The sequence below is a fragment of the Mastacembelus armatus genome, chromosome 24 (assembly GCF_900324485.2).
Source record: "Mastacembelus armatus chromosome 24, fMasArm1.2, whole genome shotgun sequence".
Taxonomy (NCBI): domain Eukaryota; kingdom Metazoa; phylum Chordata; class Actinopteri; order Synbranchiformes; family Mastacembelidae; genus Mastacembelus; species Mastacembelus armatus.
Window position 1 is genome coordinate 20,489,378 of NC_046656.1, and position 23,278 is coordinate 20,512,655.

The 23,278-nt window shown below is 40.4% G+C and overlaps 1 protein-coding gene across 1 annotated transcript; it reads right to left on the reverse strand.

Moving 5' to 3' along the window:
• Nucleotides 1-5,643: 5,643 nt before the first annotated feature.
• atf3 (activating transcription factor 3) lies at nt 5,644-9,535 on the reverse strand. The gene is made up of 4 exons (XM_026319146.1): nt 9,381-9,535; nt 7,883-8,141; nt 7,663-7,770; nt 5,644-7,357 (listed from the first exon to the last, which is right to left on the reverse strand). Exons 2-4 carry the CDS (start codon nt 8,138-8,140, stop codon nt 7,043-7,045), a joined length of 681 nt encoding a protein of 226 aa, XP_026174931.1. The 5' UTR covers nt 8,141; nt 9,381-9,535; the 3' UTR covers nt 5,644-7,042.
• Nucleotides 9,536-23,278: the final 13,743 nt, after the last annotated feature.

Sequence of the window (23,278 nt, forward strand, 5' to 3'; positions counted from 1 at the left end):
AGGTGAGTTCATTCATAGTACATACACTTCATCATCCTGGGAATTGTTGCACAAAGAATACTTTCAACAGCTTTTTGTGGTTTGTTTAATTTTCCTTGGTAAGCACCGGATGGGTGGGACTGGTCAAACGAGATTAAATGCCAAAGGTGAAAATGTAAAGCAAAGTTCAAAAAATGACTATAAGGCAGAGAAAAGCTAAGTCAGTCTATATGTAAACTTCATAGTCGCTGTGAAACTGAGCTCAGATCAGTTTCTACATGAGCAGGTGTGTAAATCACCTCTGTCATGACAACAGTTGCTTAGCAATACAGGAAATACTGCAGAGGCAGGAAGTGACACGTCACCAAGAGCGTTTCTGAGGAAGGCTGCACAGACACACGCTCAGTTCTGCTGCGCGCTAGTTCAACCTAACCTGCAGGTGTTTGGACTGTGGGAGGAGGCTGGAGAACGTGGCCATGTGGACATGGCAGAACACACACAGACACGCCTCCCATCCCAGTTAAACAGACCCTCTTTTCCACTGAACTGTGGAGTAAATTCCTACTAACTTCTCTGGAAAAGTAAAAAAGTGCCAAACAGTGCCAGCATGTTTCATAAGCGGAAATCAGAAGTTTAATTTGAGGAAGGGTTAAGGCTTATTTAAGGTCTGAAAAGATTTGTGCTGGGTGTCAGATCATTTATCACTAAAGGGTCATTATTGCTGTTGAATATAATCTCCTCAGAAATTCCACTGCATTCCTCCTCCTCCTCTGGGAGGTTAAGGTTAGAGGTGGAGTTCATGGGTTAGAGTCTTAGGGGGTCAGGGTCAGGGGTAACTGTAAGAGCTTTGGGAAAAACTTGACAACTACCACATTGCTCACATCTGCTACAGGCCTCTATGTCCAGGTTTTGTCCTATGTGCATGCACCTTAGTTCTATATATGAAGAAAAACAGGATGAAAAACAGCAAAACGCATCAAAGACTCATCAGTTCTAACACACCAGTTCTTCGAGAACTGATAAAGTCATGAGTTTCATTTGAGGTGAAATTTGAACTTTACTCATGGAGGATGTGCCTGTTTGCAGATCGTGATTTGGTCATGGCTTCCAACATGCACCACTGTCAGATGAGAACTTCCACTGTTGCTCAACGTAAACATAACAAGTCATAGTCAAAATGTGGTATTGAGCCAAATATTTAGTCCAAAGGGGGAAAAGAGGAACTTTAGAAAGCAAAAATAGGCAAAAAAAACTGGACATGAGGGTGTGACAGTATATTACAACATATTTATCACATGGAAACACATTTTATAAATTCTATTACTATCAGGTCCTCTTTCAAATGTCAGTGAAGCTCTATGGGAATATTACAAAATAGTTTGACTCATTTCTAAAAACTGATAGTCCTGGTCACCACATTTCCCACTTATCCAGGATCCTAATTTCCTTTCTCCACCCACACAGGTCCCATTACACATGTGAAATCCTTGCCCTCCAACTGGTTTCCATGAAAAGGTCAGCGGTGCAGTCTGCTCACACTTTAATTAGAATTATCTCATTCTTTGTCTTCATCCCATCCTCCTTCTTCTCTAGACATGCTATGATCTGTTAGCACCCTTCATATAAATAGCAATAAACCAAAGAAACTGCCGCTGTTGCACAACTTTGTTGGAAAGTCTCAGTATTGTTGTTAACCTCAGCAGGTTATAGGACATGCAGCAGTTTAAACAGCTGGATGGATGAATAGGTAAGAATAAAAGTCACAACCCACCCAAATTCTTTCTTTTGTATTTCTAAAACTCCCTGTTTGTGTTTCATCCTTTACAGAAAGTGACACCTGATGGTAAGAAAACAGTTTTAACTGTGGGGAAACAGCTGAACGACAACGACTGAAAACACATCAGCGACACACACCACTCCACTGGGAAACATGTGTCTTCATTACAAAACCCCAGACCTGAACCAGAACTCTGTACTGTATCTAAGGTCACCTGTGCATGTACCAGAGCGCAGGTCTGCTGTTAGTATGAGAATGACCAGTCTTGTCCTCTAAAGGCATGTCTGCTGACAAAAGCCTCAAAAAGTCATCATGTCTCTGTGATTTACACTGTTACTCCTTCACAATAAAAGATTCCTGGAGAACCTGCAGTAAGAGAAACAAAGCCAGCAATGTTGCATCATACACAAATACATGAGTGAAATGTGTGCAAATAAAACACAAATACAACCCCAGAGCAATGCCTGTGTATGAAAATGACTCTGCTGTGGCAGAACCCCACCTTAAACATTTTTATTATAGACCGTCCTCGTCCTGTTTAAACTGCTTTGTCATCCTCAGAGTTTTATATTTTCTTCTGTCTTATACAACAGTCCTCTCTCCCCCTCCATTTTTTAATTTCATTGCCTGTTTTTACTTCCTTGTTCGGTGTGGGAGTTGTTCTTAAGTGTCATCGTGAATTGTATAAATTGAATTTATTTTACCTGCTGATCTGGGTGAGTGTGTTTGGCTGGAGGACCTGCTGAAACTTCCAGATCTATGTGCCTGTATGTGCTGTAGTGACCTTTGACTGCAACACACTGCTGGTCAAAGATTATAACACTGGCATTGCATCAGTCGCTTTGCTTCCACTTCTGACTAAGTTGCATCAGTTTCTCCCTCAACTGAGAGAATGACAAAGCATCTTCCCCCTGCTTTCAACCTCCTCCCTCTAACTGTGTGTGTGTGTGTGTGTGTGTGTGTGTGTGTGTGTGTACTTTGACCCCACATTGACCAATATCCGACACAGGACAAGCAGCCATGGCAGATGTGAGGTTTTACTCCACACCTGTGCTTTTCCAAAACAGGCTTCAAAAAACAAAACGTGAGCGATTTAGTGACAGAAAATAAAACATTAAATTGCATCAATTGAAGCTTTTCCTCTGAAGACGACAGTAATAAAACACAAAGGCAACAGTCACCTTCATGTCAGGTCCTGCCCCGCAGTGTTTCTGCTCTAATTGAAGCCTGCAGCTGAACCGTGGCTCGCCCCTGAAAACATGTCATGACCCGGTGAAATATTAGCTACTTAGCTACGTCTCCATGTTCCACCTTTTGGAAACAAGAGAAGAGTCATTTAATTTATGTCAATGAAAACATAGGATTATAAAAGTAAATGTGCATCCACAGCACAACAATTATATAATATATTATATAATTATATATGGCTGCTTTGCATTCAGCTGCACAGCTGTCATTAACAATAGCACTTAGACCTGTGCTGTCATTCCTGCTTTACATTGACCTCAATGAGATTTAACCTAATTACACCTGGAGTGAGGCTCTAACAGAGCAGGGCAGAGGGGACTTCTGACAATAACTTGGAATCAACATCAAAACAACTAAAACACTAAAACAGGTTGAAACATCTCCAGAAAACAGGACACCCCTCGCTCTCTAACACAGATTCAGTCTTATGGAAATGTTTGCTCTTATTTTTAACTTTTATTTTATTTTTTTTTTTTTACCCAGCCCAGGGTCTTACTCACAAGACTAACAAAACAAAGACTGACAAATGGAGCGCCTTTGAATAAAACTAAGGATAACATCATGCTGTTCAGCTGGGACTCATAAATAAGAGTTACCATAGAAACTCATGATAACACGTACAAAATATCAAACAGCGCTGACTGGTGTAGTGTTTGTTTTCATAATCTTTGAGCAGCAGACAGGTGGAGTCAAACCACATGATGCTCTGATTCTCACAGGTTGTGTAATGTGTCTTAATGATGAGCCAGAGATCTATGTGGTTGGCTGCTCCATGCTTGTGTAATTGGATAATTAGGAGCGTAATAGACTTTCAACAACTTCAAGGTAATTGTTGGAGTCGGGTTAGTTCCCCCCCATGACCGTGAAACCAGATCCCAGCAGGGACCCAAACAAACCGTGAACTGGGAAAAACTGGTCTCCAGTGGTCTGCACTACTGGAATCAGCTGAGAAGATACTGATTCCTCTGAGAGACTCTACAAGGTTGTGATAGTTATTGTTGGTGTGTGAGGGTCTGTGTGTGACTTATACAAATGTTTTTATAACATCTGTATCTCAGTTAGACTTCCTGTTTAAATAAACCTCATTCATCCTTTTATACCAAACTTGGTTGATGGTATCTGTGGTTGAACTGTCCAAAACCCACTCAAACCTTTCAAACATTGTCATTGTTATTAACCTTACATTTGATATAACCTGCAGAAAGTCTTGAACCTAAGAAGCATTAGGTTGTAAAAACAAAAATAAAATATAATGAAATGTGCTAATTTGTGAAACTCACACTGCAAATTGATTTAATCATTTTGTGATTATATTGTTTTGAGTGTTGGGCATTTCTGCACATCCAGTGGTGACTTCAGACTTGGGTGGGTTTGTTGTGGTCATGTTTCGCTGCTTATCCTCACAGATAACACAGAAACCACCGAATCATATCTGATCAGCTGCAGCAGGAGACGTCTCACTCCCCTCTGTCTGTTGTCAGAGCAGCAGACATGTCCGGTCTTGTCTCTCTGCTCGGTACAAACAGCTGCTCTGATCTTACATGAAGGAAGTTTAGGTGAACTCATGTTTTTGTCATGAAGTTTTCCACCTAACTTATAATTAGTGGGGAAAAAAAACACCTAAAGGAATGACCCACCAAATTAAAAGTCTGTGTTAAAATGTGTGTGTTTATGGTTTAAGTAAAACAGAAGACAATAAATCCTCAGGGTGCTAATAAATATTTAAGATCAAGTTGTTGAGTTTTAATATATTTAAGGCAAATGAGACGTTTCAGTGTAATGCAATCCAAAACAACACTACAACCTCAGAGACGACCACAGATTTTATTTAAATTCCCTCCCCGACACTGTCGGGAACAGAACAAATGCTGTGTTTACTCCAGGCCTGCTCTGATGGATTGTTTTAGATTATACATTATCATATATTTTACACACCGACTATTTTTTTATATGAGTTAAACAGGACAGCAGTTTATTGTAAAAAAAAAAAAAAAAAAAAAAAACCAGCAAGATGAGATTTACTGTTTGAAATACGTCTTTTTAATGAAAGTATCAAAAACAAAAATGTACACATCAGAACGTTGGTAGTAGCAGATGCAGATGTACCAGACAACAGTTTATTCATTTAGGCTACGATGCTAAAAGTCCAACAGCTACAGACAAAACAGCCTCCAGTAGGATTAGGCACAATAACAAGTCAGTGCTCAGTAGCTTTACAGCCATGACTAACAACGGGACAGACCACAAAAACAACACACACACACACACAGACGCCTGCGTCCTTTAAACTGTGTGTCACATAAACAAGTGTCCTCTGGAACCTCCGTCATGCAGACACAACATACGAGCCTTCGCTGCTCACTGGGAACCAATACAATGTGCTGCTCAACAACCATGTGCATCACTATTACCCTTCTATTGTGTGCGGTCTGAAGTGTTCTGTAGGTGCGAAGACGGTGCTACTGGGGTGTTCAGTGTGTTTGTTTGGTGAAAGAACTGGCAGTTATTCAGTTTCCCCTTTTTCTGCAGTGAGTGAGGAACAACAGGGTTTCAGTGTTTGCTCAAAGATGCACAGCTTCTCTTACGAACAATTTGTACTGATTCAGTGTTTTACAAGAAAATAGACTCTACACTCTTGATGATCACACCTTCTCGGTTTCTATTTGCACAGTAAACCACATTTCTCTCAAGGACAGAGAGACAAACAGGGAGTGGAGGGTATGCGAAATATTTGGCAATGAGTTGAAACCTGGATACTGACAAAGTCCACAACACACAGTATAATGTCATATCAACTTGAGTAACTTCAGTGAGGCATGTTAGGAGGACGAGCCAAAAGCTGATGCTTCTCATACCTAGCTAATGATATTTAGTCAACATAACTTCCACGTGTCATTAATAAATACACTTTAAAAAATAACAATCTTTCTTTGTGTCGCTCTGTCGAGACCAAAGGAGGCATCTGGTATTTTCACACAGAGTTAATGCACAGTCAATACAATGTACAGGAGTTTAGGTAGAAAACATATCTGAAAAATAACACTCACGTAGCTTCATCGTCACAGAAGTAGTAAAAAGCAACACTAGGTCTGTTTAACAGGGAATGCGCTGACAAATAAAAGAGTACTCGTGAAAGTAGAAACAGTTTCCTTTTTTTTTTTGGACAGTTTTTGCTTTCCAGTATATTTCAAATGATTCAAAAAGTAAAGTATCTTCTGCATATATGATTACATAGCAACTCAGACCACGATTTAAGTGCTGAATAATAAACCCTGCCTACATTTCCCTTTGTAACTGCTACCATTGTTGACAGCAAACAACCAGACTTGTCTTCCAGAGGTTAGTCCTTAAATGAGCCATTAAAATACATTTAACATTGACTTCTACAGCCAGCGTAGGTCCTGAGTGGTTAGTAGCAGCAGATGTAGTCCATGTTGTCTAGAGGACCAGCAGACAGGGTTGATACGGCAATGACATGTCACACAGTAGTCACTTAATAAATATACTAATTTTCATACACCAAGAACAAGCAGTGTCTTTTCTAGTCAGTGACTTGCACCTCAAACACACTCACACGGTCATTCTGTGTCTACACAACTGTGGGTGAACAGTTAAATTATGTGCCTTGATCACCTTGAAATTCCACTTTGGTACAAAACTCACACTAAAAATCACACTCGTCTATTCAAAATACCTGTAAATAAAAAAAAGCAATTCATGTTTGGTTGTTTTGTTTTAGTACTGCAGCATCTCTCCTTGGCCCTGACTGTTAAAAAAAGAAATATGTAACGCAGGTCAAGGTGCTGTCCATCGTCCGTCCCTTTCTGTCCAATCAGCAGCTAAGGATTCAGGGAGTGGGTGATGCTGAGATCTCTCTAGCAGCTTTGTGGAAGGTGAATGAGACCGAGGAGTCGTCCGAAGGTGCCGTTAGATTTCACTGCCACTCTCAGGTCATCGGTCTATGTGGCCGCTCCACCTGCCCCTCAAACAGTCTGTGCAGGTGTTGCAAGTCTTAAAGTGGCAAAAACACCTGGTCGCTCATAGGTGACTGGGACACTGGACGTGGTCCAGCGTCAGAAGTCCTTCATCCAGAGGTGCAACCATGGAGATGGCCGTGGCTGAGGGGGAGGTGTTGACGGAAGTAGAGGTGAGGTTGTGGAGTTGTAAGGTGCTCTCCTTGATGTGCTGGATGAAGAGATTCCTCTCGTCCTCCGGCGTTTGGCCGTTCTGGGCTCGGACGATGCAGGTTGGCCGGTGCAGGTTGAGCATGTAGACCAGCTGCTGCTTCTGCTGCTTCAGCTCCTCGATCTGAGCCTTCAGGTCAGCGTTGACACTCTCCAGTTTCTCAGACTCCTGCAGAGAAAGGACAGAAATCAGTCAACGCTGTACTTTTATGTTCATTTGAAAGTTAAAGCTTCCTTGTACTTTTGCACACAAAACAAACAAAACATGAGCCAAACACAAAATAAACTCTGAACTGGTGCAACCAGATGCTCAGGGAAGAATAAACATTTACTTTTATTCTCCATGACTGTGTCCACTACTGTGACTTCAGCTTGTCATACTGAGCCTTTTAGATAACCTTCACTTTCAGTGTGAAGAGGTCAAACAAAACCAGGACAGCCTAGGAACAGGCAGCCTGTCAGATTGAAAAGTACCTTCTGCAGACACTCGGTCTTCTCTTTCTTCTTGTTGCGACACTTGGCAGCAGCAATTTTGTTCCTCTCTCTCCTCCTTTTCCTCCTCTCGTGCTCCTCGGATGTCAACTGAAAACCAGAGAGGAATATAAGCTGTCAATATTTTATTCCTAAAAAAAGCACACACACTCATTTGGAAAACACACTACATGGTCAGTGTGTAGTTTCCCCTCAGACCCACCTCTCTCTTGACCCCGGAGCCACGGGCCCGCTGCTCGGAGGCTCGGTCCGAGCTGGAGCTGGCGCCGTCAGAGCTAAGGTCAGCGCTGAGCCCATTGGAGAGGCGCTTGGTCTGGATGGCCAGTCGCAGCTCCTCTTTCACGATGGGTGTGAAGTTGGTGAAGTCGTCCAGGGTGAGCGTGCCCGGCGGGGAGAGACACGGCACCAGGGCGGAGCAGCTGATGTCGGCTAACGAGGGGCCTGGGTGCTGCAGCATCATTCTGCAAACAAAAACAGCTGATTATTGGCATGTTCGTCAGAGTCAAAGACTTTCTGCACCGTGGGTTTTCCTCAGATAAAGCAAAGAATGGCACTTAACTCAACATTAAGAAGCACAAACACACAACGAGCTTCTGTTGATTAAGAAAACCTGATAAGATCAAGATAAACTCATTATTTAGACACACTGACAGGTTGCTGAGACCATGGGGGCAATTAGAGTCATAGTTGAAATAATGTCAACTGTTGCTCAAGACTCTGGAAAAGTCAAACTAAAGCTAAGCTCTGTGTTTAAATGTAAACATGTTTTTAAAGGCAGCACAGACAAAGAGCAGGAATAATTTATGGCCACACTGTCAAACCCACTTTCATCAACGTAAACAAATGTTTGTTATTTGGAAATATTCCATAAACAATTAAAGGCATTATTAATAGGTGTGGATGTTTGGTATCTAAACAGGGCCGAGACGTGGAGAGGTATGATTGACAGCTCTATAGCTGGATCATGTTGACATCCTGCTCTCTAAGAGCAAAACAAAAACATCCAGGCAGTAAGGTGTTACAGGATCATTTCATTATTCTGAGACAGATGAAGTTATTCTTCCTGTGATATTTTCCTAATGTTTCATAGTTTGACACCAGAGTTATTATTCTACTTCATGGGAAAGTATTATTTTGATTTTCAATTAAAAAAAATAATAATAATCATCAGATTTGGAAAGAATTTGATTTGGAAAACAAGTTTTTACAAGCAGATAAAAGTTTCTCTCCATATTGTTTTGTGAAATGTTATTACAGTTTGTGAAACTTCAAGTTATCACCCACAAAGTTAATAAAATTCATTTCAATGATAAAACACGTCCAAAGGAAGCTGGAACTGGATCCAGTTTATAGTTGATATATTTTTATTATTAACTGTCAGGCCTAGAATGAAGACAGAACATTTCAACTCATCTGTTTAATAAGAAAAACATCTAAATATGTTGAATTAAAACAATCACTGATCTTCGCTGCAGCCTGAGCCACAAAGCTTCACTTTCTTCTGTACAGATTTAATGTAACAGGCAGAACCGGGGTTCAAAGTTTCACAAAAATGTTCCGGGACCTCCGAGCGCACGGACGCACCGGGACTCCTCCGCCGAACAGACCGGGACCACACAGCCACAGCGCGGCCAGTCTCTCTGACACAACCCCCTCCTCCCCGACAAACCCCATCCGCCGGAAACAAGACCCGGACCTACCTGTTAGAGGTCTGAGCGCCTGGATGTGGACGAAACACGAAAACCCTCCTGTGGCTGCTGAGTTTCCTTCTCCGCCTGCGGCTGCGTAACAACTAACGCTTCTGACCGCTCCGTTGCATCACCCGCTTTTATAGCGCATGGCGGGGGCGGGGCGTCGTGACGTAGGGACGCATGCAGGGGGAGGAGCAGAGCGGAGGAAGCGCACGGGGGGTTACGTCATCCTATTTATAGCATGCTGATCCCGCGATGATGCAATCGAGATACCCCGAGCTGTTCTACCATAACGGGCAGCCCCCCCCCCCGCCCTGCTCCTCCTTCTGCTCCTCCTCCTCTTCTCCTTCTTGCTCCTCATCACGTCTGTCTCTCTTCCTCACTTTTTTCCTGCTCTTCTGTTCATCCTTCTCCTCTTCCTCTCTCTTTACATTACTTATTTCTTTTTTCTCCTCCAACTACTCCTCCTCTTTTCCTCCTCTTTTCCTCCTCTTTTCCTCCTCTTTTCCTCTTCTTTTCCTCTTCCTTCATTTTCCACCTTACTCTTATTTCCCATGTCTAGTCTATCCCTCCATAGATGCTTTTTCTTTCTTAGTTTCTGTAAACAAAATTAATAAAAATAATAAATAAATAAATAAATATCTGTACTATATTGATATAATATTTTTATCTAATATTTCCCTTGTTGTCTTTCTGGTATTTTCCTTCCTTACTCCCCTCTTTCCTCCCTTTCCTTAACCTCTCCCCATCCCTGCTAATAATAAATCTCACTCAATAAACTAAATGAGACTAGTTCATTAGACACAAATAAATGAACATGTAATAATTCCTCCCCCTCCCCGTCCCATCTCCCTGTTTTCTCATTCCTGTCATTCCACACTAACTAGTGAAACACACTCTTCAGGCTCAATGATAGCAGACTGTTATTTATTGTGTGGTTACATCTCACCGGCCGGGATATAAAACTACGAGGTTGGACAGACACACACACACACACACACACACAGAGAGAGAGACGGCCTGTGTTCTCTTCTTCTTCTGGTTCTTCTGGTCTCTCGAGCTGATCTGCTTTAGGTAGGTGAAGAAGTTTTACGTCTTTGTGCCCAAATTAAAGTCACAGGTCACTAGAGCAGCTGTGCAGTGACACATCGCTTGGTAGTGACAGGGTTTTTACTGTAAGCTGACAACATGTGGTGGCTCTGAGTCCTAGTTAGTCCTAGTTAGTCCTAATTAATCCTAATTAGTCCTAATTAGTCCTAATCGGCTGATCTTCTTTACTTGTCTGCTGAGACAGAGGAGGGAATTTCCTCTCACACTCTGTTTTTATCATAAAAACTACAAGATTACTACCATTATTACTAAAGACAGTAGTAGCTGAAGTAACAGCGGCAGTACTTTTGTGTTAGCAGTAGTAACTTAACTTAGTGGGAGAACTGCAGCACTAATACTAACGCAGTAGCAGTTGCCTCACATTAGAAGTATAATCAGATGTGGATTTTTTAGTGTCTGCCTGTTTGCTCAGGGGTTTTCTCTGAGACTTTGGGCTGAGTCAGGAGCTGCTGTTGGTTTTGTCACAATCCAGCACAGTATCATTGAGCAAAGTACATCCCAGGAAAAACATGTGCAGTAGTTTATAACCACCATACTCGGCTCTGATCTGACCAGAATCTCTATTAACTACTAGCAATAATACCTTTTCATTTAAAAGCTACACGTCTAAGTTGTGTATTTTTAAGTGTTGGAGTGTCGTCCAGGATGAGGAGCTCCTTCATTTCCGTCTACACTCATTTCCTGTCAGTTCCAGCTCAGGGCCTTCGGCTGCTGTAATCTAGAAACTTCCAGTTTCTTCAGCTACAACTTTCACTTTCAATGATTTTAGTCTTTCTCAGAAATATTGCTTAAAGATCTTAGATGTTGTGAAATGTGAAACTAAATAAATTATTGGTATCGTGATGCTGAAATTTTACCCGAAATGGTTTATACAACAGGAAATATGACTTTATGCTTTATGTCTGCCGTGAGTAATCTTGAAACCACCTTATCTGCTCTTAGTGTGTTTTCACTCTCCCTGGTTCCTGCAGTGTTCCCTGGAAAACTTCACCGTGTGTTGAAAACAGCTTTGTGCTGATTTTCCATTCAGGCGTCACATCGTGTGTTTGTGTGTTGGTCATATAACCAGGGCATCACCGTGCTGTGAAAGTCATAAACTGGTTAATGGTCGACCAAAGTGGTGATCCCCCGCTGAGAACGTCACCAGGGCTCACCTTTAACCACACGCACAGTCACCTGCTGATAGTTAAATGTCCTCCTCGGTTTAAGTTCAGAGAAACGTCAAATGTCCGTTCTCAGGAAAAGAAAGTGAAAAAATCTAAGTTTTGTTTTCAGCTCAGGCTCACACAGTCACTACATTCAAACTGGTTTCAATTGATTGTTTTAGCCTTAAGCAGGTGGTTTCAAACTGACTGTATCTCAGATCATCCATGGCCCCGAGTTATTTAACCAGTGTGGGACACTGTGGCCTGTCCTGCCTCCTCATTATGTTTTATCCTTATCTAACTCAGAAAGCTCCTTTTTAAGTGTCATTATGAACAAGTCTGACACAGACCTGTGGCTCTGCAGTGTTTTCCAAAGCAAAACGTCCAATACAGGCCTCACTTTCTCTTTATTCTACCACAAACAACAGCTAAACCTGCATCTGTGCCATGTTTGTGTTTCTGTGACCCTGAATCAGTTTCTCTTCTGCTCATTTGGACTTTTAGCTTTCAGCAGAGACTGAGGCTAAGAGCAGGGACATTATTACTGATTATTATTATTACTGATTACATTACATCATATTAATATAATATAATAATTTATATATATATATATATATATAATTTAATTTATATCAAATTTACCATAATGTACAGTAAGAATAAAAAATAAATACAGTGAATTTCTGTGTTTATTTTACTCCAGTTTTAAAGATTACTTTATTTAAACAGAGCAGATACCACGAACATGTCAAAGTTCACCAGAACCTGCACAGGACAACAGTGATTCTACTGAAATTCATTCATTTTGACTTAAAGCTTCGTTTTTTTATTCCCTGGTGTGATCTCTCTCTCTCTCTCTCTCTCTCTCTCTCTCTCTCTCTCTCTCTCCATCTTTTCCTGTGATTAACTTTATATTACCTGAGCACACACACACACACACACACACACACACACACAGATATTTTAACACCTTCTTCAGTGCAAACAAACCACAAAACACCACAGTTTATTTCTATCAAGCCGTTGTGGCCACTGCAGGTGGTGCTGAGAACACTGATTAGTCAAAGACACCCAAGGAAAAAACTCGTCTTTTAAAAGACGGCGCTTGTGTGCTGTTGTGTCTAATTAGAGCTGACACATGCTGCGCTGTGTGTAGTTGTATTTTTATTTTTGGATCAACAGAACCAAGTAAATACTGCAGGTTTAAAGCCACACATTCTCTGTGAGCAGGCTGGCAGTGTTGAAAAGTTTATGAGGTCAGTGTGGTAATCCAGACTGATGCTGCGCCGTGAAGTCATGGCTGACCCTGTTGACTATTAATACCACATGATCGTCGCACTAACCCACCAGCTAAATATTCTATTCTCTATTTTTACATTTGGAGCGTTTCATGCCAATGAACCGTGTGTACTCACACCCACGTACTGTCAGGAGACACTGAACTCTTCAAAATATTGGAATCGTTCGCAGTATTTCTGTTGGGACTTGGTCTTCAGAGCATTTATAAACTCACTGCACAATGAACGCAAGTAGAGTTTGGTACAAGTCGAAATGCCTCAAGTAGAAGTAAAGAGGGATTTACTGTAAATATACAGTGAAGTACATGTAGTCAAGTATGGTACTTAAGCATAATTCTGAGGTATTTGTAGTTTACCTGAGTATTTCCATGTTGTGCTACTTCATCCTTGGACTTCACTACATGTCAGAGGCAAACCTTGTATACTTAGTATGGAAAGTACTTCAAATTAGAAGTATATAAGGTAGTTAACGTCAGCTACCCAGCAGTATATGAAGTACTTCAAATTAGAAGTATATAAGGTAGTTAACGTCAGCTACCCAGCAGTATATAAAGTACTTCAAATTAGAAGTATATAAGGTAGTTAACGTCAGCTACCCAGGAGTATATAAAGTACTTCAAATTAGAAGTATATAAGGTAGTTAACATTCATGTGAAATGGGCCATTCTGCACAATGAGTACTTTTACTTTGGATACTTCAAGTACATTTGGATGATGGACTGATGCTGTACTTTCAGTTTAACCTGTAACAGAGCAGTAGTTAGCCATCAGTGAACCACCACGCTCTCACTTTCACCTGCCGTCAGCTTTCAGTTCATTTTCTGCTCCGTGAACTTTCAGCCCCAGACGGCGGCTGATGCAGGAAACGTTCGAGGCCCCTGGGAGCTGTGAGTTTCACTCTGAGAGAACAGAAGCTGGACTCCAGGGAGTTTCTCATTCGTGGAAGGGAAAGTGAAAAGTAAAAGACGTTCACAGAAACTGGGTCATTGCTGCAAATTTATGAGGAGGCAGAGTCACATATGAACTGCCCTATAACACATCATTCTTCACGCAAACTGCAGCTTTACATTTCATGGTTCAGCTGAACGTGGCGTTACATCCTGAACTTTACATTGGTAGTTTATCTCCCGTGCTAAACATACACCACACCAGCAAACCTTTATCTCACTGTGCAGACTGCGATGAATGTTTATTATTTTCTATACGACACTGCAGCAGCTCGTGACACTTGTCAAGCTTCTTTTCAGATTCACTGCAGGTTTTGAACTAGTTTTGGTTTTGAACTGGACATTTTAGTGTGTGTGACAACAACAACAACACTGACACTAAGTTTATTTCCCTCAGGTGCTGCAACCATGATCCAATGTGTATAACCTTTACAGTGCATGTGTTAAAAAGTACAAATACAATGACTTGACAGAACAGCTGAACATAAATAAGACAGGAAGCCTAGTGATTTCATAAATTAACTGTTTTATTGCTGTTTATTTCCTGTAGTTCTAAATGGTTGGAAGTGTTCTGGTAATGAAATAAAAGTATTGATTAAGAGTGTTGCTGATGGGGGAGGAGGACGTTTCCCATCCTCCCGGTGTCTCTTCCCGGTTCCCTGCTGTTTGCCCGGTAAAACCACCGGGAGGATGAGAGACACTATTTCCCGGAAAGGAAGAGGGTGACGTAATCCGCTCCTGCTGAGAATAAAGGAGGAGGAGGAGGAGGACAGAGGAGCTTTTGTTTACAGCTCTGCCGCTGGAGAAAAGTAAAAACATGGAAAAGAAATAAAACTTTTCTGCTTAAACTTGGTAAAATGTTTTATTAATATCTACATTTTGGAGATTTTGTCATTGTCTTTTTTTTAATTATTAAGATGTGTGTTATATTTATGTTAATGATAATTAATATTGAAATATTAAAACTATATTCACAAGGATTTTTAATGCAGTTGGCTATAAATAAAAATAACTGTAGTGTGTGGCCAAAGAACCATAATCAATGCAAACAACAGTAGCTCCTTTTTCTACTTTACACTCATAATAATTATATATTTTATATGTTTATTTTTATGGATTACTTTTTTATAACGTATTTAATTTCTATAGATATTTAATTTTTTTGTTGAGTTTTATTTGTATTGTGCTCTGCTGCACCAGATTGCGTCATTCTTTCCGGGAAGCGGCGACTCTTCCTCCTCCTCCTCCTCTTCTCCTTCATTGTGGGGAATCCGGAAAATACCCCGCCTCCCCTCCTCATCTTCCTCCTCCTATCCTCCTCCTCCTCCCGGCAGCATCACGCCACCGATGAGAAACCGGGCGGATTAATGGATGCGCTGATAATGCGCCTCTTACTGTACATGTTAATGTGCTAAACGGGTTTTAAAGGGTACGGCAACCGGCCGGGGTCATTTGCACGTTCGATCTGAATGATTCACGCGATTCCGGTAAATGTCTGTGCTGCTGAAACGGAGCCGGTGACCGACTGTAATACAGGAACATCACCACAGGTTTTACTGCTGCTCTCCTGTTCCAGCAGGGTCTATACTGTGGTTCTCACAGCGGTGATCCTGAACTCTACTGACCTGCATGTGAGACATATGGAACAGAAATGATTTCATTAATAATTAATAATTAATAGTGTTTTTCTGAAATAAATCATGAATTGCCATCTGATTTGGTCGACACTGTTATTTACTGCTCAGATGATTAGTTAGGGTCATTGATTATGAATGAATTTATATAAGATTTACTGTCACCAGCTTCGATGATCGATCGATTAATAACCAAACTCATATATAATAACTCAATGGATCCAACAGTCGATCCGCTGAATATCCTGTTGCTGTTTTTTGTCAGTGACGTCACAGAAACCAGCAGAGACTCAGACCATGTTGATGTGAAACTACACTGATGTGGTTATGACCATAATTAAACCGACTGCAGGTCAATGATTCAGAGGTTAAAGTGGGATGAAGGTTATGAAGTAAAGCCAGCGGCTTCGTGTGACCTTTGACCTGGAGGAGTTTGTGGACTAGTATCTGTCTTACATTGAGTCTCCTGTCTCTCATTTTGTCCCGTCTAAGTTTGCATCTCTTCTGTTTTGTGTCCTTTGGAGCTCGACTTGTGTCTGTGGTCTGTTCACTCGACTGTGGTTGTTTTGGTGTCGCTGAAATTATTTTGAATCTCTTAGCAGCCACATACACAGCTTTCTACTTAGTTTTCTTCTCTTCCTGCTTATTTTGTCTCTTATTATTTTGTGTCTCTTGTTATTTTGTGTCTCTTATTTTGTGTCTCTTGTTATTTTGTGTCTCTTATTAATTTGTCTCTTATTATTTTGTGTCTCTTATTATTTTGTGTCTCTTATTAATTTGTCTCTTATTATTTTGTCTCTTATTTTGTCTTGTTATTTTGTCTCGTTATTTTGTCTCTTGTTATTTTGTGTCTCTTATTTTGTCTCTTGTTATTTTGTGTCTCTTATTTTGTGTCTCTTGTTATTTTGTGTCTCTTATTTTGTCTCTTGTTATTTTGTGTCTCTTATTTTGTGTCTCTTGTTATTTTGTGTCTCTTATTTTGTCTCTTGTTATTTTGTGTCTCTTATTTTGTGTCTCTTGTTATTTTGTGTCTCTTATTTTGTCTCTTGTTATTTTGTGTCTCTTATTTTCTGTCTCTTGTTATTTTGTGTCTCTTATTTTGTGTCTCTTATTAATTTGTCTCTTATTATTTTGTCTCTTATTTTGTCTTGTTATTTTGTCTCGTTATTTTGTCTCTTGTTATTTTGTGTCTCTTATTTTGTCTCTTGTTATTTTGTGTCTCTTATTTTGTCTCTTGTTATTTTGTGTCTCTTATTTTGTGTCTCTTGTTATTTTGTGTCTCTTATTTTGTGTCTCTTATTTTGTCTCGTTATTTTGTCTCTTGTTATTTTGTCTCTTATTTTGTGTCTCTTATTTTGTCTCGTTATTTTGTCTCTTGTTATTTTGTGTCTCTTATTTTGTCTCGTTATTTTGTCTCTTATTATTTTGTGTCTCTTATTTTGTGTCTCTTATTTTGTCTCTTGTTATTTTGTGTCTCTTATTTTGTGTCTCTTGTTATTTTGTCTCGTTATTTTGTCTCTTGTTATTTTGTGTCTCTTATTATTTTGTCTCTTATTATTTTGTGTCTCTTGTTATTTTGTCTCTTGTTATTTTGTGTCTCTTATTATTTTGTGTCTCTTGTTATTTTGTCTCTTATTATTTTGTGTCTCTTGTTATTTTGTCTCTTGTTATTTTGTGTCTCTTATTATTTTGTGTCTCTTGTTATTTTGTCTCTTATTATTTTGTGTCTCTTATTTTGTCTCTTATTATTTTGTGTCTCTTATTATTTTGTGTCTCTTATTATTTTGTGTCTCTTGTTATTTTGTGTCTCTTGTTATTTTGTGTCTCTTATTTTGTCTCTTATTATTTTGTGTCTCTTATTACTTTGTGTCTCTTATTATTTTGTCTCTTATTATTTTGTGTCTCTTTGGTCATTTGGTGTCTCTTATTATTTTGTGTCTCTTATTATTTTGTCTTTTCATGTTAAAGTTGACTTCCTGCTCCTGAACCTGAAACAGTCTGGGCTTGTGGCTGCGTGGGTGTCATTTGTGTAACAGTGTGAATGAAGTGGACTGGGTCAAAGGCACAGCCTTTTATAAATGAACCACACTGTGTCAGCTAAAGTGAGCTGAAGGTCACAGAGCACAATCAACAATGTGATTCACTGTTGTTGCCTTTGCACTAGTTTACTGCACAGACTGGTCCCACTGTTTGATTTTCCCTTTAGCTGTATCACACCCCAACTGCACAGCTAGGTGTGTTTTCCTTTGTGTTTAGCTCACCGCTCGGAGCAGTTGGACTGAAGACGTTGGATAGAGCAGCCCCGTGTGTCTGATACCAGCCTGGTCCATGAAACGTCAACATTCAGCTGCAGACGATGGTTTAAGTAAATCCACAGCTGGTGGCTTAAAGGGATCTTTGGCAAGCTCCACATACTGGTTCACTTAAGTCCCACTGACACAGAGACCAGCTCACCTGAAAGACCTGATTCCGAAGGTGAAGATGAACAATGTAGTGTATTCTACTGTACAACCACTAGGAGGATGGCCCGGCACAGGAGGAGCAGCTCCTCAGGACCACAGTCAGCTGAGCACCTCCATATAAAGGACACAGAGGGCTCACAAGAGTCTACCATTAGATCCTAACGACCCTCACCTGTGTTCAACTAATGAGCCTATTCAGGCCAGATCTGAAGTGACTCCCCCTCAGGACTCTCAGTTACACAGTCCACCCAGCAAGCCTGGGGTGGAGTGAAACCAAGTTGAGCATAAATATTGAACCTCCCCAACTTCCCTTCAGACTGACGGATGGATGAGGAAACTTAAATATCTTAAACTGTGTAATGCAAATAAAGTTTATATGATTGATGAGCTTAAACCTGGTTTGGCCTTGGCAGCTTTACTGCCGGTGTGTTTCAGTCTGTCCTGGTCTCCTGGTTCTGTTTGGTCTTCAAATCAAAGCAGAAAGCTCATTGTAAACTTCTGTCTGCACCATGTTTGTGTCTCTGTGACCCTGGATCAGTTTCTCTTCTGCTTATTTGGACTTTTTGGTTGTAAAATCTAGAGTTACCTTTCAGCAGAGACCAGCGTTATAAGCGGGTTCAGAATGGCTGAAGAACAGGAACAGCTTTTATTTTGGAGACATCATTTGTGAGCCTGTGCACAGTAACGAGTGTTGTCTGGTCAGGGGTTAAGTTTTATCACAGTAGCAGCGATCAATGACACTGATCAGGTGTAGTTTACTAGTTAGAGCCTGGACTAACTCCTTTCTCCTGTTTCCTCCTCAGGTAACCTGCAGTCATTCGGCAGCTCTGTGGGGTTTTCTCCTAATGTTTTGGTGACGAAACCATGTGTGTGTTGCTATGTGTGTGTGTGTGTGTGTGTGTGTGTCAGAGGTCACGGTGGGGTACAAGGTCATAGGGCACAGACTGTGGGCTGAGGCCGAGTCTTATTAAAAGTTTGTAAAATGAAGGAGCCAAGTTAAATTCCTGCAAAATGTACTTCAGGTATTAAAGTTTCATTCACCTGCTGCAGAAAATCAGTTTGTTTCCAAACTGTTGTTTTGTTATTTACATTAATACCATTTACTTGATGATTGCTAATGTTTGTTTAATAGATCATATTAGTGGGGTTTTTATTTCCCACACATTAAATAGATATTTCTATGGAGAACACCTAATGTGCATATGGTGGTTTGCTGTCAAAGAGGCTCAAGATTAAACTAAACTAGAAATAAATTGTATATATTTGTTCTTTTCTAAAGTTTCCCACTGAATTGTAGTCACTGAAATATCAAAACATTTTCACCTATTAATTGGTATTTTACCTGCAAACACACATCCTACCTTCCAGCTAACTGGAACCACACTGCATATTTTTCTGGGCGTGTCTTTGCATTGATTTATAATAGAATCAAATCAAATCATGTTTGTGTCAAAGGGATGAAGTCGCTAGTTGAATCCGAACATTTTCTGTGCTGCAGTTTGACTCGTGCTGCTGCAGTGACCCAGTTTCCCCTGAGGGCCCACTAAACTTTTATTAGTTTCATGATTTCTAGCTACAGCACAGGCATCATGTGCCGTGGCCCGCATCAGAACGAAGTAAGACGGCAAACAGGAAGTTTATTATGTCGATTCCTGTATGCTGTTTCAAAGAATGTAATGGAACATAATTAATGTCATGGAAACATTACACTGATTGTCTTACTGCCAGCGAGCTGCAATCTTTCACGGAAGTCGCGTTGCATCCGCCTCCAGGCTGATGGCGTCTCATTGGACTCGTTTCTGCTCCTGCATGACAGACATTAGTTTAGCAGGTGGAATTAAAGAGTATTTTCCCTGGGTGTGGTTTTGCTATTAGCTTACACAACTAACCCGCAGCCAATTTTCAGTCTCACATGTTTCCTTGACTGTCAGCAGGATATTTCTAAAATTGGCTAAATTTCCCAAATGCATTTGGTGGAAACCTAAACAAGTTATTTAAATATTTTAAAATAACTCTTTACGATCTGAGATGGGAAATTTTCTAACTTTTTGCACTTATTTGAATGAAAAACCCACCACATCTTGTATCTTGGATTATTTATATGACCCTTTGGTTCATGTTAAGGTCATTAGATCTGAATCTGGTGATTATTTCTTTATTTATGGAGTTTTTCTCTCTTCTGCTTCTGTTTCTCTGTATAGCTTTGTCTATGTTTGTGAACAGTCAATCAAATATTTAGTGTATTTTTAACGTGTTTCCAGTTCAGTCAGTCTTTGGTGTATTTTCCACAAACACTCACCTACATCCTGAATGAGATAAATCAGTGACTTTTAATCAGAGAAAATCACTGAACGAGCTGATTTGTGTTGGAAAGAGACTTTTTTTTTTTTTTGCATATTTTTCATTAAAAATGTCACTTTTGTCTGAAAATCTTTTAGTGTGTGAACCTGCTTTATCTTGCTGTGATTAGATAATGGTAAACAAATATTAGTGTGAGCACAAGTTTCACAATAATGGGCCTTTTTCCATAAAAGCTTTCCCTGTTTTGCTGCAGTGCCTTGTTTCCATGTGGGTGTAATTGAGGTTTCATAGCTATTTCACAGGAAGAGGCGCAGGCTCGTACAGGTGTCCTGCCTAGGGCTTGTGTCTGTGGCTGCATGCTCAGATTTTATTGCCTGTGTGTTTTGTGTTTTACTCCACAGTTATGGTTACACATATGTAGCAGTATCATGAAGTTTCATAATGTTAATGCTCCTGTTAAACACACGTGTGTGTATTTCCAACCACCAAATAAACAAAGGAGCAGGAAGAAAGAAGCAGCACAGCTGCAGGAAGGCTCGTACCGCCTGAGGATGAGGAAACAGCTTCTGGTCATTTCTGGCTGGGTGTTTTTACTGCCAGTGGTTATATAGAATAATTATCACATGAGCTTCTGCCAACATGACAGAAAAATCTGGTGTGAAGCAACAGAGGAAGAGCAAGACTCTGCAGAGACTTTTACTGATATACTGCCGAGCAACACGAGCTGGAGATTCCACTTGTTTTTGTTTAGGCTCATGTGCTTTGTCACCAAATATGGGAAGGAATCGAATCAAGAATGAAAACAGCAATAACATGATTAGAGTTGCTCACTATGCAAACAGCTGCATTTACAGAAGCACTACAGTTGTGTGTGATGGCTCTTATACTGTTCACAGCGACGTGCTCGCGTTGCCAGATATAGTCCAGAATATTGCAGAGGAAATATTCCAACACAGGAGATAAGATCATTAGTTCTCTAGTAATCAGCAGTGGGATCTGTGCTGCATTATTTCCTCCAGAACTCAAGGGGGAAAAAACATAAAGTTTCCACCAGCTGCAGCCTGTGAGATGATCAATTACAATTAAACATGTTAGAGCAAGAAAATGGGAGATCCATGTTGTGAGTTCAGCTCATGGTTTTTACTGAAGTGTAAGCAGCAAAATCTCTGCAATACACAGGATAAAAAACTTTGTTGGACAGTGAAACAAAAGGACAAGAGCAGGTATAAAATGACCAGCAGTTTCTTAGTTTCACCTTTTTAGTGAACTTGTTTCCAACATGTCAGCATATATTTTACACTTATAGTAAGGACCCACCCACGGGTCATTTGTAGTTCATTATATGGAAGAAAACCAAAGTTACACACTTTTGAAACAGGAGGGTTAAACATTACACCTGTTCCTGAATGGAGAACCAGGCGCTGTGTGTTTTGGCCCAGTTCAGGTTTCTCACAGCTCACAGGAGCTATGTGCTCAGTCTTTGTGTCGTTGGAGCCGAACAGACGTTAGCATGTCTGTGTAAATATAGTCTGCTGGTGACGCTGTCCGTGACGTTGCGGTTTTTGGAGTCTAAACTGGGCCGGTCGACCTCACAGCACAGGAACGCAGCACTGGCTGACGACCATTATTTCAAGCTCCCTCGTATACTTTCCTCCCTCACTTCCCTGCTGCCTCCATCCTTCCCTGCATTCATCCCTTTCTTTCTTCCTTCTCCAGCTGCTCCTCTGTGTTGATTTCTAATGTATTCATACTTCAGTTAAAGGTGCATTTCATAATTTTTCTTAAAGTCTTGGGAGCCTGTATATTTCACTTCAGTTTTTAAATGATTTTATGAATTTGTCTTTGTTTATGTGTTTAACTCCTCATAGCTTGTTATATTATATACAGTCTTCATAAAATAACGTGACATCTGTGTTTATCACAGATAAATAAAAACTTTGGAGCTATTTTTATGTTCATGTTTAAATTGACTCAAACACTGGGCCTTTTATAGAAGATCACATGCTGAAGGGATAAAGGTTGGGGCTGACGCATCAATAGTGGTTTGACAGCTTGTCCTACCTGCACAAATGCAGGTTTGTTCCCTTAACTGTTCCCAAAACACCCACGGAACGCACAGAAATGCTGTGGCTCAGGTGTAACTCTCACATGTTACCAGCAGAAACCTCCCAAGTGGCAATCCCCTCTTTTGGTTGCTGAGCTGGTTTTCATTCCAGAGATGTTCTGAAGGCTGAGAGTTTTTGTCATTGTTAGTTTTTGTTTGCAGATGTCAGAAATACAAAAGATGACAATAAGGTATTATGTAAGCATGTGTGAATGTGAGTCATGAATCAAACCATTAATGTTTTTTATACTCAAGCATCCAGTCGCTTTGTGAAAGTCCCAGAATAGAAGTTCTGACTCAGATTTGTCAAATGCTCCATGATGCAAATGGTAAACATGTACATGCAATAAATATCTACAGGTATAGCAGAAACAGCAGCCCTGTACTTACCTGCTGCTCCAGAAACTAAAGAGTCACAGCTGAGGTCATGTTCTCACTTTCTCTGAGAGTTTGGGGTTTTACTAACGAAGAGGATTAATACTACAAAATTGAAACAAAAACAAATCTGAATGGAAAATAAAACTAATAACACAAATCGCACTGATCTCCTGATTTTATAGACGTATTTTTCAACACTGACCTACATGCCAGTCGGAGGGAATAAGTCATGACATAACGGCAAAAAAGGGGGAGTTTATAGCTAATGTAATGTTTATCCAGGACAAAGTGTCCAGGAGAAACTCCTGGATTTCCCATGATCCCCTTGGCCTTATTCATTATTAATTGTGTGTAAGTGGATCCCTGACTGAGGCTTTAGGCGGCAGCTCCAGTCCTCTCAGCCGGGCTTCTGTTTATGTTTACAAGGCTGTTACCGCAGCAACAGCAGCTTCACATCATGCAGACTTCCATCCGTGGTATGCAAATAGACAGACGGGCGAGCGAGGTAGACAAACAGCAGGAATGATA